The sequence below is a fragment of the Ascidia mentula genome, chromosome 9 (assembly GCF_947561715.1).
Source record: "Ascidia mentula chromosome 9, kaAscMent1.1, whole genome shotgun sequence".
In the NCBI taxonomy this organism is placed as follows: domain Eukaryota; kingdom Metazoa; phylum Chordata; class Ascidiacea; order Phlebobranchia; family Ascidiidae; genus Ascidia; species Ascidia mentula.
The window spans coordinates 6,114,042-6,132,306 of record NC_138574.1 but is presented as its reverse complement, the minus strand read 5'-3'; the positions used below and the strand labels follow the sequence as shown (position 1 = coordinate 6,132,306).

General features: G+C 35.5%; 2 protein-coding genes and 1 pseudogene across 2 annotated transcripts; 1 reads left to right on the top strand and 2 right to left on the bottom strand.

Annotated features, from left to right (window-relative positions):
• Positions 1–211: 211 nt before the first annotated feature.
• On the bottom strand, positions 212–961 carry LOC145914450 (uncharacterized). Its single transcript, XM_083002281.1, has one exon. It carries the CDS (start codon positions 959–961, stop codon positions 212–214), a length of 750 nt encoding a protein of 249 aa, XP_082858407.1.
• A 4,399-nt stretch (positions 962–5,360) lies between these two features.
• Positions 5,361–14,839, top strand: LOC145913201 (uncharacterized). The gene is made up of 22 exons (XM_083000773.1): positions 5,361–5,501; positions 6,483–6,642; positions 6,816–7,075; positions 7,371–7,542; positions 7,605–7,873; positions 8,065–8,118; positions 8,949–9,099; positions 9,162–9,291; positions 9,799–10,001; positions 10,059–10,296; positions 10,507–10,646; positions 10,757–10,812; positions 11,014–11,189; positions 11,286–11,528; positions 11,586–11,741; positions 11,814–11,947; positions 12,363–12,499; positions 12,673–12,853; positions 12,910–13,033; positions 13,181–13,314; positions 13,595–13,775; positions 13,950–14,839. The coding sequence occupies exons 1-22, from the start codon at positions 5,473–5,475 to the stop codon at positions 14,219–14,221; spliced, it is 3,600 nt and encodes a 1,199-aa protein (XP_082856899.1). The 5' UTR covers positions 5,361–5,472; the 3' UTR covers positions 14,222–14,839.
• A 167-nt stretch (positions 14,840–15,006) lies between these two features.
• LOC145914449 (uncharacterized) lies at positions 15,007–15,753 on the bottom strand (annotated as a pseudogene).
• Between the last annotated feature and the right edge of the window lie 2,512 nt (positions 15,754–18,265).

Genomic DNA, 18,265 nt, shown 5'->3' with positions numbered 1-18,265 from the left:
TATGCGCTATCAGAACAAAATCCAACTACATTTCGGGGAACTAGTGTCTTGTGCCGAAATTCCATGAACAAATGACGATCGTAGTATAACAAAAAAAAGCATGGTCTCTGGTGCTATTCAAGACAAATTGTTTTCATGTCACTTTGTTTATTCTTTGCACATTATATACATATGAGTTACATAGCCTTGTCGAAAACCAAACAAGATATGCTTAAGCAATATGCTCCTGTAAGCCGGTTGTTGAACGGGAAGAAGTCTGCATCATAGCCAAAGAGCCTTGTTCTCCCGCGGCAGTTTCTTTGATCGGCTTTGTCCACGGCATAAGTCTCTTTTTCCTGTCACCAAATGTCATGACAACCATTGTGACATTGATTAGAATGTTGATGTTGGTTACAATCTGGGGAATAATGTTATTCTGTGTGACGACGGCAACATTTACCACCACCACTATAATATCAGAAACAACGCAAACAATGGCCAAATGAAAAGCTCTTCTGATCACCAAGATCAGTCCTTCGGCGTTGCGATTGGGCATCTGCTGCGACATTCGTCGACTGATAGCCGCACGATGCTTCAACAGAGGGTAGGCAAATAGTGTAAGGAGACTAGCATGAAAGAATAGAGTAATTATGGCAAGCGTCAGCCAGTAATAATCTGTAGGGAACGCACTGGATTTCAACTTACAGCCAAACCTGCCTTTATGGTACCATTGTGTGGCGATATATACCACTGGGTTTATCAGAGATATGATAAATAGGATAAAGAGAGCCAAAACGCTAAAATATCGTGTGCAGCACGAAGTCAAATGCAGGGTATGTTTGTTGATGTAAAAAGATCGTTGCCGTAACCACAACACAGCATACACAGATATGAAGATGAAGTTAGTTAAAGTAAAATCCTTCAAAACGTCGCAAAATTGAAGTCCAGTTTGAAGATCAAGAAAACCTTTTCTATTTTTCATTGCTTGATTATAAGAAGCCATGCAACGACACAATGTTGCATAATGATCTGCCAGCACGATCACAAATTAATGACAAATGGTTTCGAGACTTTGTGGCTAATTTATCAAGAAAATGACAAATTTAACGAAACTTGAGGTAATCTCACAAAGAAATTTCCTTTGCAGTTTTGAAAAAATTTACGTAAATGCCACATTTGATCAAACAATCTCCGCTCAATATATTATTGTTTACGGGAATGTAAGGCAGATGTGCCAAATGCTTTTAGCCAGAAGCTTAAGATCCTTCTTTTAAACAGTCCCAAAGCGAACTTTTCTGCGAAAACAACGCACCCAAAAGCGTTCCAATTTGCATGTTTTTGACGTCGGCAAGCGAATACGAAATTTGAAAACGAAATTTGAAAAGCTATCTGCACAGAAGGTTCCTTTTTGTCAATTTTGGCACAATATTTCAAATGCAAAGTTTTTTCATAAACATTTTGACGATGTTTTATCAGTATCCATTATTATTTGTAACTCAGACTGTTTATCGAGTAAAACGTTTTGGTGGTTGGTGAACTAGCCCAAATAAAAATGCCTTTCCCCAAGCTATTACCAAGTAAAAGGTAGATAGTGACTCCATAATAGCGGCTTAGCAATATAGTATAATGATCTGCCAACACGATTTCTAATTTATCAAAGATTTGTGGCTAATTTATCAAAAAGAATATGACAAATTTAACAACGAATGAGGTAATCTTAAAAACGAAGTTTCTGCATTTATTAACGCAAGATTACCTAAATGTAACTTTTAAATAAACAAAATCGGAGCCAGGATGCAGTTCAAATTTAGTTTTGCTGTAGCCTATATAATAAAGCAGCGACAACAAAAACTCCGGGTTTATAATTTTGTGCAAATACTGCAAACATATTTTTACGAGTTACGTTTTGTTTTAACAAAGATTCAGGTAATACATCATAATCAAAATTTTCAAACTGAAAACTTTATTACAAGTTTCAAACAAAATCGATCGAGCTCTGCACAAAAATATATAAAAAAGCATTTTGAAAAAGGCGAGCTTAATACAGTGAAGAGTTATCAGAACCTTTTTTAAAACAATAAATTTGTGTTGAGTGAAAACTGTACAGGACACTCATACTACTTGCTAGCAAGACTACAAGCTTTGTGGCGCTATTGGAAACGAGGTAATAAGACACTGATTTCGCCTAAAGCAAACTGATATAACAGGAATACGCATACCAAAGTACGATCTGGATATAGTTGAAAGACAATATTCGAACCAACAAAAATCTACTGACTATGGGGATTTTTGAATATTTTTGTTTTGTTTGACCAAATCGTTCTGGGACTAACTACTACACAGACCCGGATGAAATGACGAAAAATTGTGTTTAACACATTCATTGTTTGCTACTTTCAACCGCAACCTGACGGTTCAAACATTTCACTATTTTGGCAACAGTTTCAAGAATGTTTTCAAAATTGCTTAAAAAATAACACATCTCGATTTGAACTGCTTTTGATCGATCTTGTTGAAGCATTGAACCGTATCGTTGAGCAAAAACTACATGACATTATCGGCCAACTGCATTTTTACCGTGGTTTCATCTTCATCATAATTCGTCCAATCAGGTTCCTCCTCACGAAGCTCGTCGATCTGTTATAATATCACAGTTTTGTTAAATTACAAAAAAACAGCAAGCTTTATCATTCAAACTATTTCTGGCGATAATATTTTAGTTACACTCTGTATAATGGCGTGTAACAAACAAAGCATAAACACGATTTTGCTGTGAAAGGGAGTTTTCTGCTGCTGGTTGTAACTTTCTCGACGATTTTTTTACGTTAAAATATGGAGAAATCCAAGGAAAACAATTTATTGAAAACACGTTAAAAATATGCGATCTAGTTCAAGGGCAACGAAAGGCGGAACTTGAAAACGCAGCTCTGGAACGAAAGGCAGAACTTGAAAGGGTGGCTCTGCAACAGAAGGCAGATTTGGAAAAGGTTGTTTTGGAAGCAGAAAGGCGAAAGTTAAAGGCAAAATACGATTTCCAGGCTGCCGATGCAAAGGCTAGAATATTGAATGAAGAAGTCAATGATCTGACGTCATCGGAAAAGGGGCCCAACCATAGCCAGAGCCCAGAGGTAGAATCGATTTCCTCGGTCCTGGCTGTCGAAGAAGTTCCGACGACGTCTTCTGCTACCCGAGATTGTGCGTCCCATATCCAAAATGGGGAAGTACCACGTGACAACGATAGTCCTCTTGTACGTGCTCCTGTATAGAATATACACCCGGACTTGGAAATGAAAGAGAGCCCAGCTGTATTACCGTGCATCGTAGAGGCAGTTGGAGAAGGCATGAGTATGCCGAAGCCACATGACTTTCTCGGGAAAACCTACGGATTATTGGATGTTTGTACGTTACTTTGAATCGAATCTCGAATGCAAGACTCGAAGTGACGATATGCGCCTGACATTGCTTGTCAATCAATGCAAAGGAAAGGCGAGGTCCCCGATTGAACACAGTTCTGTCTTGGAGACGAAGGAAGGCTATCCAGAGGCAAGAAACATTCTCTACGAGAACATCGGTAAGCCATATAGTCGCTAGAGCCTTCGTAGAAGCGTTGTAAAATAGAATTCAGCGCAGCGAGCCCCCCAGCAGCCAGACCACCAATTCTACAGCCAGGTGCAATGCGATGAAGAACGGCCATTCATCGTACTTTTCGGTTATTCCGGTGAAAATTCGAGCCAATGGTCGAGAGGTCAAGACGTACGCGTTCCTCGACCAGGGATCCGATACAAGTTTTTACGACAAAAGGTTAGCAGATCTACTTTCAATAGACGGAAGTCCGAGACAAGTTACCATGTCCAGCGTCGGAAAAAGGCTCGCAAATTACAGTGGCATCAGCGCAATTTTTCGCGTTTTGTCATCAAATGAAGATGAAGAAATTAATGTGGACAATGCCTTGTCTATTGACGCTATTCCGGTCGAGCCTAATCCAACCCCGAGAAATACGGAATTTCCACGCCTTCAGGGATTAGAATTTCCTCAGTTGTGTAATGGTGAGGTGCTGCTACTTAATGGCACTGACGTTCCGTATGCCCATAGAGTCTTGGAGATGAGAACAGGAAACCGCAAACAACCATTTGCTGCGAGAACACCGCTGTGGTGGTCTCTCGTCGGCCCGTCTATCTGTTATCCTGCCGTTGATAATATTTCAGTTAATTTCCTTAAATGTGAATCATGGAGAGAGGAATTCCAGCAAGAGATCCCCTACGTATGTGAAGGTCGCCTGACAATTTGTGCACTTGCGCACCAGTGTACCTTGGCCACAATATACCCCGTGAAACCACTGCACTCCTGTAGCTCAGTCGGTAGAGCGTTGGGCCTGGTTAGCCCAGGGTCGTGAGTTCAAACCTCACCGGGAGCTTGAATTTTCAGTTCTCGCTCCGACTTGTCGGGAAAAGTGGCTGATCCAGCTTGGCTGCAATGCCTTGGCTGCGTAGCATGTGAACCTTATGATTAAAATACGAGAGCTGAGATCACCAAATATAAAGGGGCCTGCGCAGTGGGGCGATCCTGCCTTGCTATGCAAAAGCATGGTATTACTTCTGCGTTACCTATATTCTATTTGAATAAGTTTGTGTAAGCGATATCAATCTGATTGGTTTGTTGAGTTTTTTTCGATCTGGCTCAAAACTCCGGTAAGCATATTTGTTATTGACATAATATCATTGAATAACTGGGATCATAAATGTACGTTTTCTTCACAGAAGACCGTGTTCGTGAACGTGTCTGTGTCCGTGTGCCAAATACACGCGTTTTCGGGAATTGAGATTCTATCCTATTATGTGACGACGGCGCGGTGCCAGACGCGCAAATTCTGCCATTACACTCGCAGTCTCGATCGGCCGATACATGCTGAGCGCAGTAAACTGTTCGTTTTTACATTTTAAATGTTGGACACTTACACAAAACAATGAAGGACTTTATACACGAGAAACTTAACGTCCCTAAGGCGACACATTTAAGCTGTCCAATAAAATCACATGAAAACATAGATATTGCATAGAAACTGATAACGTTTGTAAATTAATATCACACTAGTAACGAGATCAAATCACGTGAGAAAGCAACCGTTGCTATACATTTTGAAATGAGATGCTGGACGAGACGCTACCTTATGCCTTAACCCCATGGAAAGAGATTCCGTACATTAATTACGAAACTGGCTGTTGTGTGACCATTGTTCATATTTCCATGAATTCAAACGTTGTAAAATTACGTTACAGACCTTTGCTTTGACTGGAGTTGAGATGCGAAACAGGGTATTCCCTCCAAGCGGAACTGAACTTGCTTTGTGACGTCATTTGTTTGTCGGTTCCTCTTTGGTATCCCTGCAAAAAATACAATTTGGCACCATTGGAACCGATGTTTATGTAGAAGTGATCTTTTTGCCTGAACAGAGAACAAGTTGCAAATTTAAAGAAAACTGGTTAATGGAGTAATATGGCAAGACATCATCATAATGCCGAAAAGTAGGTTAATTCAATGTTCCGACTTCGCGTCAACAATGTGTCAAACGTCACAATGCTGCAGTTAAAGATTGGCGGAAAATGCATTGGTTTAGATAGGTGTTTTTCAATAAAACGTGCAGTAAAAAATTTTGTGGGAAATTTTTGTTGTTTGGTCGTACGCACTAACAAAATACACAACAGATAAGCTTTAGTGTCCGTCCGCTGTCAGTTTCCATACGATCAAGACTTGTTCGCCGCAGTAAAAACGCACACAGCAGCTAAAGTTGCTGAGAGGCGCGCTAATTGCCATTAATTTAAGATGTTTTTCTTCGCCTAAGCAGAAATTTTTGGTGCTTGGTATACTTATATTCTTCGAAAATTTCTGCTTTGCCTAAACATAAAATTAAAAAACAAAAATCATAAAAAAATTTAGGTCTTCGCTATACATGTTTTAGTAAAAAACTTGTATCTAAAGCAATGCATTTTCAGTCAATCTTTTTCCTGCTGCATTGTAATGTCAGACCCATTGTTGATGTGAATTCGAAACCATCAATTGTATAAGTTTCTTTAAAGAAGTGTTTTACTATTTAATACAGCTTGTTGCAAATATAAGGTTTGCTACAGTTGAAACTTTCTGCTTTTTCAAAAATGAAATTCATACATATCTGCCAGATTTGAAAAAAGGGCCTTTCACACTTTTGCATAGTTTTATTGGTAATCCTGAAAAAAAAATTAACCAATATGCATTAACACAAAAAACTGTTTGCTGATCTGTGCACTGTCTGTGCAATCAACAGTCATGCATAAAAATACCTCTGATCAAATCGTAGACTTTCCAATCTGGCATAGCCGTGTTTTCAAATTGTGAAAGTTTTCTCAAAAAAAGTACAAAACTTTTTCTTTACTGATTATTTAAATGTTGACAAATTAATTACTGGTGCATGTAACTAAAACAAATGCTTAATAACCTCTAGTTGTTATTGTTTATGATGTGTAATGCAGAGATGTTGTCATTCCTGCTGATGACCAACATGTTGCTCGTTTTCTTCTCAAAAACAAACCAGCTCGGTTCAAGTTAATTGGTGCTTTCAACGACTTTGCATTTGTTACGATAAACAGTAATGAACAACAAGAAATGCAATATTGCTTTTCTCCATTAAAGGTACCAGATTTTTTAGGTTTTGTAGTGTGTATTTTATTTAGCAAATATAGATCTTAATTCAACACAGAAATGTTTCATGCTAACGTATGACAAGATTGGATCTTCGCACTGCTTCCCAATTCAATGATTTACATCTTTACCATGCTTATTAATCCCAAGAAACATTTTTGCAGGGAAAAACCAAGATAGCACCAAACTATTTTTATCAGCGATGCAAACAAAGTCTTGCACACTTTTTGGATTCATACACAACAGTGAAAAAAACTTTTCCTCGAGAATATATTGAGAAAATGGATCCTTCATTTTTTGATGATGCTGATTCAAGATTGTTTATTCGTTGGTACCAAAATGCCAATCATGTGATTGTATGTGGAGAAAAAAACATTGTTTCACAAAAACTGGAATACATAAAAAACAGTTTGGATAGTGTTGGGTATGCTTTAGAAAGCAATGAATATATTTTGCCAACATTAAATAATTTTTTAATTATCTCTAGTTCATCTTCTGTAAGATTGGCTACTGTTAAAGTTCCTGCCAAAGACATAAATGTGGCCATATTTGTTAAAAATTCTCATCAACATATTAACAAATTAAAAGAATGCATGAAACATTTAGGTACCATTTGCATTAAAATCAAAGCCTGAACACAAACTTGACCTTTGTACATGCCAAGTTTGGCCTGGAAGTAAGCAATATGTGGTTACAAAAGTGGAGATATTTCTTCTTAGGTCAAATAAAACAATAATGTATGAAGTTGCTGCCGATGAGAAAACTATAGCAATTTTTATAAAAAAATCTGATAAGCACATGCAAGAGCTCCAGGAAATTTTGGGACCAAATGCTACTATCAACATAAAACAGAAAGATGATGAATTTGTTTATACTTGCTCCACAGACCTGGTTTGATTTTAATAGTTTGGGTGAATAAATGTAAAGTTTTATTGGCAAATGTTTATTTAAAGGTTATGCCAACATTTGAGGATCATTTCAAAACACTTCTTGCAAGGCATTTGGAAAATTACAGCAGTGCAAAACTGTTTTATGATGCTGAAATCCTGGAAAAGTTATACAACACTCATTCTGAGTTTTTTCAACATTCAAAGGACAAAAATTCACTTTATGTTCATTGGTATCGAAATGTGAAGTCACCTCATGTGGTGCTTATTGGGTTGAAACATGATGTTGAATCAAAAAAAGTAGAAATTGAAAGCACTGTGTCACAATATAAAATGTTAAGTATTGCTTTTATTTTTTTTGCTGCTGCCGGGCATAGTAGTTAATGGGAAATGGTCTTCATACAGAAGAGCAGTTCCCATTAGTTAAGTATTGTGTTCAATTGGTTCCTTTGTTAGGTTAAAAATGGATCAAACTTCGACATTTTTATTAACAAACAGTTAAAATTCCTTTTCTTTCCCACAACAGCAACATGGATGCAAACGAAGGTACAAATGAACACTGTAAGAAGGATGAGTGCAAGTATGTATTTTCACTTATCATGCAAAAAGGGGTTCTTAACTTTTTTACTGTCACTGCACCACTTTGTTTTTTCATTGTCTACACACATTACCATGAGTGTATCCCTTTATGTTAAAGATGATTTTTCCTGCTTTTTTGTCCTGTAACCTTCTCATGTTGTTCATCAAACACAATAACATGCAATTATTATTTCTGTGAAAATGTCTTTGGTAACCAAGTAATTTTCTAATTCTTGAAGTCTTTTCTCAAACAAACAAACTCTTAGTTGGAAACTGATTTAACATGAGGGAAGATGGGACTTCACTAGTTAATGGGTTAATGTGCTTGGCGTAGTGAGTAGTGATGCACCGAAACAGTATTTTTTTATTTTGCTGAAACGGAATATTCTGCACAAGTTGCCGAAAAAACTGAAACTAATTTTAGTATTCATCTCATTAAATGCATTAAATTTAAATAAAGCATGTACTGAATGGGATGTACTACTATCATGCAAACTTTTATCGGTACTAAAAAATACCTTGAATGTTGTACCAACTGTGTAAAGTATTTTTCATCACTGCTATGACCATAAAAATAAAACAAACATATATATACCTTTCAAACTGTTTAAACAGTACTAACACATGTTAATCTATGTGTGTATGCGTATCAGCGATACATGCAGTAAAAAAAGTTTCGTTTTGTCGAATTTATTCGTTCAAAACTAAGGTTTTCACAATTATTCATTTTCCACCAGATAAATTCAGCCAATTGAACTTTCTGTGCATCCCTAGTAGTTAGGATATTTCTTGAAATAGTACATGCTGGTTTGGTATTATACACTTGTTAAGGTTGCTTGTGAAATGTGAAATCCTAAAGCGAACCAACAAAAAATTTTCTGGAAAAGTGAAAATTAGCTGCTTTGAAGACGATGAACGGCTTCGTTTCAGTGGATCGGCAGAAGACATCCAAGAAGCTAAAGATTACATGGATAACCTTAAAGTTAGTTAACCATCATTAAAAAGTGTCGAGAATATAAATTACAGCAGTCCACATCCTTACAGAAAGACCTGTTATCAGCAATTCCAAACATAGTTAAACAGAAAATAACTTTCCTGGAGGAAATGTTGACAAACCATATGCTCTATTCAGAGGAATTGATTAAAAAAACTTTTAAAGACCTCCGTGTTAAAGGTAGTGTTATCTTTAATATTTTGTTTAATTTTTTGCATTTACATTGTGACAATATCTGAGACATTTTGTAGACAACAGTCTGAGACATTTTTTTAAAACACTTGGTTTCTCAGAAAAATAAAAGTTTGTTTTCTTGGAATCTCCTGTTGTCTTTATGGCTTACAAAGACTTAGTAACAGATATTTTTAACAACTCCTGTAAATAATAAAGTAGCTTAAACAAACGATTATTTACAGAAGTTGGTTTCTGAGAAAGGTCCATTTTGATTTTTTTTTTTTTTCACTAATTGCAAAAAAATTTGGATTTTAGACTGATTTTGTTTTGACTGCAGTAAATGTTTTTAACCATTTTATGAATTCAACGAAAATTAAGTTGTAGACATTTTACATATGAAACAAAAATTATATTGTAGTTTTATAACTGAAGCAACATACAGTACTGTATCAGTTTGTGAAGTATTTGTTGTTCTTTTTATCTGTTTGTTTAAAAATTACTTACTTTTCATAGGGGTTGTGATCTTTGAAAATGGGTTAAAATTAGTTACTTTGAGTGACTCCCACTTTAAAACTGGTTGTAAAGCATTGGAAGAAATGATCCAATGTTTGGAAACAAATATTCCTGTACCACTGCCATATTCTGTACTGCAAGGTGGTGACTGGAAATGTTTTACTCAAAAACTTTCATTGCGGCATCTTCATGTGATTGTTGAGGTACAATTTGCAAAAAAATTATTGACTTAATAGGATGTTATATAATTGCGATTCTAGAATCACAAAATCTACACACTAGGATTTAATGCTGTTTGTGTGGAGTCAGCTGTTGGTGATCTCAACAAAGTTATTGAGAAAGTGCTTAAAACATCAGCAGTGTTTGGATGCAATTTTACCCAAGCTAAAATGATTTTTCATCGCATAACTAGTGATCACAAATATCCAGTAACAATTACCATGAAAATTGTTTTAAATGGGATTGAAATAATGGGACCAACTTCAGATGTCCAGTCAGGTAATTTTTGAAAGCAAACTTTGTTTAGAACAATACAGGTTTCTATAGTTTATTTATTAAATATCGATCTGATTAATGTAGTTTTTTGAAAGTGTTAGATTTAAAATGGCGACACTTTTGTCTTGCAAAACAGTAAGATGAAATTCATCGCACTAATAACTGTATGTACATTAAATGTGTGTTTGCTTTACCATTGGTTTAATTTTTTAGCAATGTCAAAACTTGACCAAATATCATGGCAAGAAAAGCAGTTAACATTTAAGGCAGCAAACTTATCAGATTACCTTGAAACAAAGGATTGGAAAAGTGCTGTTAACCATCTTTACAAAGAATACAGCACTATTGTTCAGGTTTTTATGCTTCATATTCATGTTAGTATGTCTTTGTCAACTATTTGAATAATGAACTACCAATATGCAGTATAATATTTCCTTGATTACATTTTGCACTTAATTTATAGACCACTCCATCTCCAATGCCACTGGAAGAGTCGTCACTGAGTTCTGATAAACCTGGGTAAGTAAACCATGTACTATTTTGCATTTTTTACATTATTTACTATGCTTTGCATTTAAAGATATTATTTTCGAATAGTGCACTATTGAAACTGATGAATTATAGCATTAAAAAAAATAAAATATATGTCAACAGCAGAAAAAATTTACTTTAATTTACTTGACGCACATACACAATACAAAACAAAAATTTAAATTTTAGATCCTTGCAACAATCAACTTTCAATCGATTTGCAATCACAAGTCACATAAATGATTTTGGCAATTCAGAGACCTGGTATGGCACTGTAAATGTTCAAGTGATGCATGGTGACATAACACAACAAAAAAACGATGCCATTGTTAATGGTTGTGTTGCCAACTTTGACCTGAGTCAAGGTAAATATGGAAACAAAAGCTCATTGACTGACTTTATAGTTGCGTTGCTGGTATATTGACTATTTCTGATATGACAACTTTTTCTGTAACCTGTAGGTCATTTATCACCTTATATTTCGAAATGTGCTGGACCACAAATGCAAATCGACATCAATACAAAGCCAGTTTTTGATTCACGTTCATGCAAAGTAACTAAAAGTTACAATCTTTCATGCAACTATGTCATACATGTTGTCACTCCAAATTCAGAAGTTGAATTGGTGAGACGAATAAAGAAAGTTCTTGATATAGCAGAAAAGCTTCAATATAAATCTATTGCCCTACCAACCTTAGGATCAGGTGGGATCAAGTTTTCACTGTAATAGTTGAATTTGATTTCATATTAAGTGTTTATAGGTGGAATTGGTCTGTCAATTGAGAAAGTTTCAAAATCATTTGCCAAAGCATTTGAAGAATTTGCTGCATGTGACCCGAAATATGTCAAATTGATCAAACTTGTTGTTTTTGAAAAGTCAATTTTGCAAACATTTGCACAAGCAATTGAGAAACAGGGTATTTTGTTCTGTTTAGGCTGTTGTGGTAAAAGAATTATTTTATTTGCCATAACTTTTTCTTTCAATTAAGTAACTGGAAATAGAAAAATGCAACAACACCCAGATGTAGCTGAGATTCTTTCAAAAAGACTAAGTTGCATGGAGTCCAATTTGCAAACTGTTAATGTGTTTTTAACTACTGACAGAAGGGACAACCTAAATAAAGTTAGTATCATGAGTCCTTTTTCTTGTACATAGAGCACTTAGTTTTATGTGTTCGTATAATTTCATGTCAGAAACAAGCAAGAAATATTATAGGTTGCAACTTTAATTGACTATTTTGTCCTTTTTCACTTGTTAACTGGCACTGCTCAGTTGTTTATGAGTTTATGTACTACTTGTATTTTATATATGTCACTTTCCAGTCAGAATTAACTTAGCTTGTTTTTGTTTATGTAACATTCATTGTGAGGCTGCTAAAAATAAACTTGTGAATTTAGGGTTTAAGGCATCCTGTGTTTGGGTCTGGCCATCCTTTTGAAGTTTAACCAAATAATTGTCTGAACACAATTCTTACCCTTAATCAGTTTTATTTATTTAAGTTTAAATTCACATCAATATTTGTGTAAATTTTATTTAGGCTGTAGAACATGTTCAGTCTAGCATGGAGAGTCGACAATATATAATTCCTGACAATTTGGAAATGAGTGATGATGGTCTAATTGATATTGTAGATGAGACACTGAAAACCAAGTCTTACCTTAACATTGAGAAAAGGTTTTTAGCCTATTCTGATTCATCCATTAATAAAAGGACAACTAACTAACCAACTTTTTTAGTTTCCTAATTTTGCCTGAGTTCTAGATGGTAAAATCAACTTGAAATTATTTTGTCCGTGTTGTCACTGAAAAAGTATGTACTCAGTTTTGGTAATATTATCTGTATTTTAGAAAAATAACTTTACATGATCCCATGCACTCCACCACGTTGAAGGAGTATCTTTCTAATGCATTTTCTGATCTCAAAGCTGGAAACCTGCTGGCAAAAAGTTGTGTATGGCAATATAAAATAAATGATACCACCATGGATTTACCAATGTCCAAAAATCTAGTGCTCGAAAATGAGTACAAGGTACTAAAAGTTTGTTTAATTTGAATGCCTTTATTATAGTGTCATGCCCTGTGCAGAAAAATTCAAGCTCAAGTTGTAACATACAACTTTATGGCATGAAAACTCTTGTGAACTTTCAAACAAGGAAAATATTGATTGGCAAAACATATTGTGAGTTGGTCCGCTTGCCTTTTCAAGGAGGTTAGTTGTAATTTTTTAATTATACTGATATTGGGCTAATCCACTGCAATGTCCCATAAATAACATGTAGTTTACATTTTACTTTGTGCACAAGTTTATATTTATTGTATTGCAACATATTGTCATGTAACTGGTTGTTTCTTGCAGAACTTCCAGAAAACTGGGAAAAAAGTTCTGGTAAACTTAAAATTAGATTGTCTTCTGGATCAGATGACAAGGAATACCAACATGTCTTAAACATGTTCAAAAAAAGCAACCCTTCGCACATATATGTTTTGAAGGTTAAGTAATTATTTAAATTTTGATATAATTTATTGCTTTTTTATAAACAGATAGCATATGTGTATATATTAAACGCCCATTATCCTTGGGCCTTTTTTGTAAAGCACTGCTTTTTCAAACTGTTGGTTTAAGAAACAAGTAAAAGTTTAGGTGAACTTTTGTGGTTAAATTTATATTTTTTTGTATTGTGGCAAGTTTTGCCAGAAGAGTCACCCTCAACATAAGATACTTAAATGTTTAATTCCTGAATATTTGATATTCTGACTGATAATATTTTAGATTGAAAGAGTACAGAACATTGGCTTGTATCATCAATTTAAAATAAAAGAGGAAGAGGTCCGAACCAACATGTCAAATTTAAGCTGCTCTGTAGTACGTGAACTATTTCATGGAACCTCATGTGCAGATGCAGAAAAAATTATTGATGAAGGCTTTGATCGAAGTTTTGCTGGAAAAAATGGTAAACTTCATATACTACACATATGTAACATAATATTCAAAATCTTTGTGAGATAATCAGTCAAATAAAATCACTTAGATTGATTGGTTGACGATATTGGACATACATTTTGCTTTAGATTGTTGTAATAAGTTGAAGGCCTTTTTATATATCAATTAAATTGTTAATTTACAGCAACAGCTTATGGTCGTGGTGTTTATTTTGCTGTGAATTCTTCATACTCTGTACGTTACTGCACATCAGATCCTAAAGGGCAAAAATCAATCTTTCTGGCTAAAGTAGTAACTGGTGAATACTGCAAGGGAGACAAAACCATGAAAACTCCTCCTCAAAAAAACAGTCAAAGAAAGTTTGATAGTACAGTTAATAATGCTGATAGTCCTGAGATTTTTCTTGTGTACAAGGATTCAAGTGTGTATCCTACTTATCTAATTACTTTTATTTAACTGTTTTAGGCATTTTTGAAAAGTGAAATCCAATCAATAAAAATTGGGCTTAAATCTGATACAATTACACCTGAACCAACCACTTTAACCCAGTTATATTCAAAAAAAAAAATTGAGACAAGAGCTAGTGAATCATGAAAAGCAAGAGAAAAATCACGTTGAAAGAGTGTTACTTGTGTCATACTGTTTATCTATTTGCTTTTTAAACCTAAAGCCTTCCACTATTTGTTCTTCATTTTGATACCTACTTTATAGTGCACTTAAACATGTATACCTACTTTACAAGTGCAAAAATTTGATTTTAAGTAGAAGCAAATCCTTTTATGCATTTAATTTAAACCCATACAAAATTATTGTACACCTGGAAAAAGGCAACCACTTTTCTGGAGGGCAATGATTGTGTTATATTGTGATTAAAAATACTTGGGTTGTTTTTTGCTTACTACATTTGCTGTAACTGATTCCTTATTTCCCAAAAAAAATTACACTTATTGTACAGAATTGCACAGCATATAATTTTTATACAGAAGCTGTTGCACTGAAAATTGTTGTTTGCTAAGAGACAGTCGTGTGTTATGCGCTATCAGAACAAAATCCAACTACATTTCGGGCAACTAGTGTCTTGTGCGGAAATTCCATGAACAAAAGACGATCGTAGTATAACAAAAAAAAACATGGTCTCTGGTGCTATTCAAGACAAATTGTTTTCATGTCACTTCGTTTATTCTTTGCACATTATATACATATGAGTTACATAGCCTTGTCAAAAACCAAACAAGATATGCTTAAGCAATATGCTCCTGTAAGCCAGTTGTTGAACGGGAAGAAGTCTGCATCATAGCCAAAGAGCCTTGTTCTCCCGCCGCAGTTTCTTTGATCGACTTTGTCCAAGACATAAGTCTCTTTTTCCAGTCACCAAATGTCATGACAACCATTGTGACATTGATTAGAATGTTGATGTTGGTTACAATCTGGGGAATAGTGTTATTCTGTGTGACGACGGCAACGTTTACCACCACCACTATAATATCAGAAACAACGCAAACAATGGCCAAATGAAAAGCTCTTCTGATCACCAAGATCAATCCTTCAGCGTTGCGATTGGGCATCTGCTGCGACATTCGTCGACTGATAGCCGCACGATGCTTCAACAGAGGGTAGGCAAATAGTGTAAGGAGACTAGCATGAAAGAATAGAGTAATTATGGCAAGCGTCAGCCAGTAATAATCTGTAGGGAACGCACTGGATTTCAACTAACAGCCAAACCTGCCTTTATGGTACCATTGTGTGGCGATATATACCACTGGGTTTATCAGAGATAGGATAAAGAGAACCAAAACGCTAAAATATCTTGTGCAGCACGAAGTCAAATGCAGGGTATGTTTGTTGATGTAAAAAGATCGTTGCCGTAACCATAACACAGCATACACAGATATGAAGATGAAGTTAGTAAAAGTAAAATCCACTTTCTTCAATACGTCGCAAAATTGAAGTCCAGTTTGAAGATCAAGAAAAACTTTTCTATTTTCCATTGCTTGACTATAAGAATTTTACACATTCTTGCCTCCTATCCGTCTGTTGTAACAAATACATCAGCAAATATTTAAACTTAGTAAGCATTATGTCTCTTGGTGGTTAGTAAAACAACCACATTTTTTGAAAAACTACCCATTTAATAGCCATGCAACGACACAATGTTGCATAATGATCTGCCAGCACGATCACAAATTAATGACAAATGGTTCCGAGACTTTGTGGCTAATTTATCAAGAAAATAACAAATTTAACGAAACTTGAGGTAATCTCACAAACAAATTTCCTTTGCAGTTTTGAAAAAAATTACGTAAATGCCACATTTGATTAAATAATCTCCGCTCAATATATTAATGCTTACGGGAATGTAAGGCAGATGTGCAGATGCTTTTAGCCAGAAGCTCCAGATCCTTCTTTTAAACAGTCCCAAAAGCGCACTATTCTGCAAAAACAACGAACCCAAAAGCGTTCCAATTTGCATGTTTTTGACGTCGGCAAGCGAACACGAAATTTGAAAACGGAATTTGAAAAGCTAACTGCACAGAAGGTTCCTTTTTGTCAATTTTGGCACAATATTTCAAATGCAAAGCTTTTTCATAAACATTTTGACGATGTTTTGTCAGTATCCATTATTATTTGTAACTCGTGTTTATCGAGTAACACGTTTTGGTGGTTGGTGAACTAGCCCAAATAAAAATGCCTTTCCCCAAGCTATTACCAAGTGAAAGGTAGATAGTGACTCCATAATAGCGGCTTAGCAATATAGTATAATGATCTGCCAACACGATTTTGTAGCGTCTCGTGTTGGTCGTTCAAAAATTCCTTGTAGTACCCGCATTTTGTTTAAAGTCACCGCCAATGTATTCAGCGCATTAATAATATTAAGACAAGTAATCGAACGCTGCTATTTCTAATTTATCAAAGATTTGTGGCTAATTTATTAAAAAGAATATGACAAATTTAACAACGAATGAGGTAATCTTAAAAACGAAGTTTCTGCATTTATCAACGCAAGATTACCTAAATGTAACTTTTAAAAAAACAAAATCGGAGTCAGGATGTAGTTCAAAGTTAGTTTTGCTGTAGCCAATGTAATATAGCGGCGTCAAAAAAACTCCGGGTTTATAATTTTGTGCAAATACTGCAAACGTATTTTTACGAGTTACGTTTTGTTTCAACAAATATTCAGGTAATACATCATAGTCAAAATTTCCAAACTGAAAACTTTATTACAAGTTTCAAACAAAATCGATCGAGCTCTGCACAAAAATATATAAAAAAGCATTTTGAAAAAGGCGAGCTTAATACAGTGAAGAGTTATCAGAACCTTTTTTAAAACAATAAATATGTGTTGAGTGAAAACTGTACAGGACACTCATACTACTTGCTAGCAAGACTACAAGCTTTGTGGCGCTGTTCGAAACGAGGTAATAAGACACTGATTTCGCCTATAGCAAACTGATATAACAGGAATACATATACCAAAGTACGACCTGGATATAGTTGAAAGACAATATTCGAACCAACAAAAATCTACTGACTATGGGGATTTTTGGATATTTTTGTTTTGTTTGACCAAATCGTTCTGGGACTAACTACTACACAGACCCGGATGAAATGACGAAAAATTGTGTTTAACACATTCATTGTTTGCTATTTTCAACCGCAACCTGACGGTTCAAACATTTCACTATTTTGGCAACAGTTTCAAGAATGTTTTCAAAATTGCTTACAAAATAGCACATCACGATTTGAACTGCTTTTGATCGATCTTGTTGAAGCATTGAACCGTATCGTTGAGCAAAAACTCCATGACATTATCGGCCAACTGCATTTTCACCGTGGTTTCATCTTCATCATAATTCGTCCAATCAGGTTCCTCCACACGAAGCTCGTCGATCTGTTATAATATCACAGTTTTGTTAAATTACAAAAAACAGCAAGCTTCATCATTCAAACTATTTCCGGCGATAATATTTTAGTTACACTCTGTATAATGGCGTGTAACAAGCAAAGCATAAACACGATTTTGCTGTAAAAGGGAGTTTTCTGCTGCTGGTTGTAACTTTCACGACGATTTTTTTACCGTGCATCGTAGAGGCAGTTGGAGAAGGCATGAGTATGCCGAAGCCACATGACTTTCTCGGGAAAACCTACGGATTATTGGATGTTTGTACGTTACTTTGAATCGAATCTCGAATGCAAGACTCGAAGTGACGATATGCGCCTGACATTGCTTGTCAAACAATGCAAAGAAAAGGCGAGGTCCCCGATTGAACACTGTTCTGTCTTGGAGACGAAGGAAGGCTATCCAGAGGCAAGAAACATTCTCTACGAGAACTTCGGTAAGCCTTATAGTCGCTAGAGCCTTCGTAGAAGCGTTGTATAATAGAATTCAGCGCAGCGAGCCCCCCAGCAGCCAGACCACCAATTCTACAGCCAGGTGCAATGCGATGAAGAATGGCCATTCATCGTACTTTTCGGTTATTCCGGTGAAAATTCGAGCCAATG

Bases quoted from the DNA above. Each gene is read 5' to 3' on its own strand.
- LOC145913201 (XM_083000773.1), top strand. From the start codon at position 5,473: ATGGCAAGACATCATCATAATGCCGAAAA. The intron at 10,002-10,058 runs GTACAATTTGCA...TTGCGATTCTAG, and splicing joins ATCTTCATGTGATTGTTGAG to AATCACAAAATCTACACACT. The intron at 11,190-11,285 runs GTAAATATGGAA...TGTAACCTGTAG, and splicing joins CAACTTTGACCTGAGTCAAG to GTCATTTATCACCTTATATT.
- LOC145914450 (XM_083002281.1), bottom strand. From the start codon at position 961: ATGAAAAATAGAAAAGGTTTTCTTGATCTTCAAACTGGACTTCAATTT.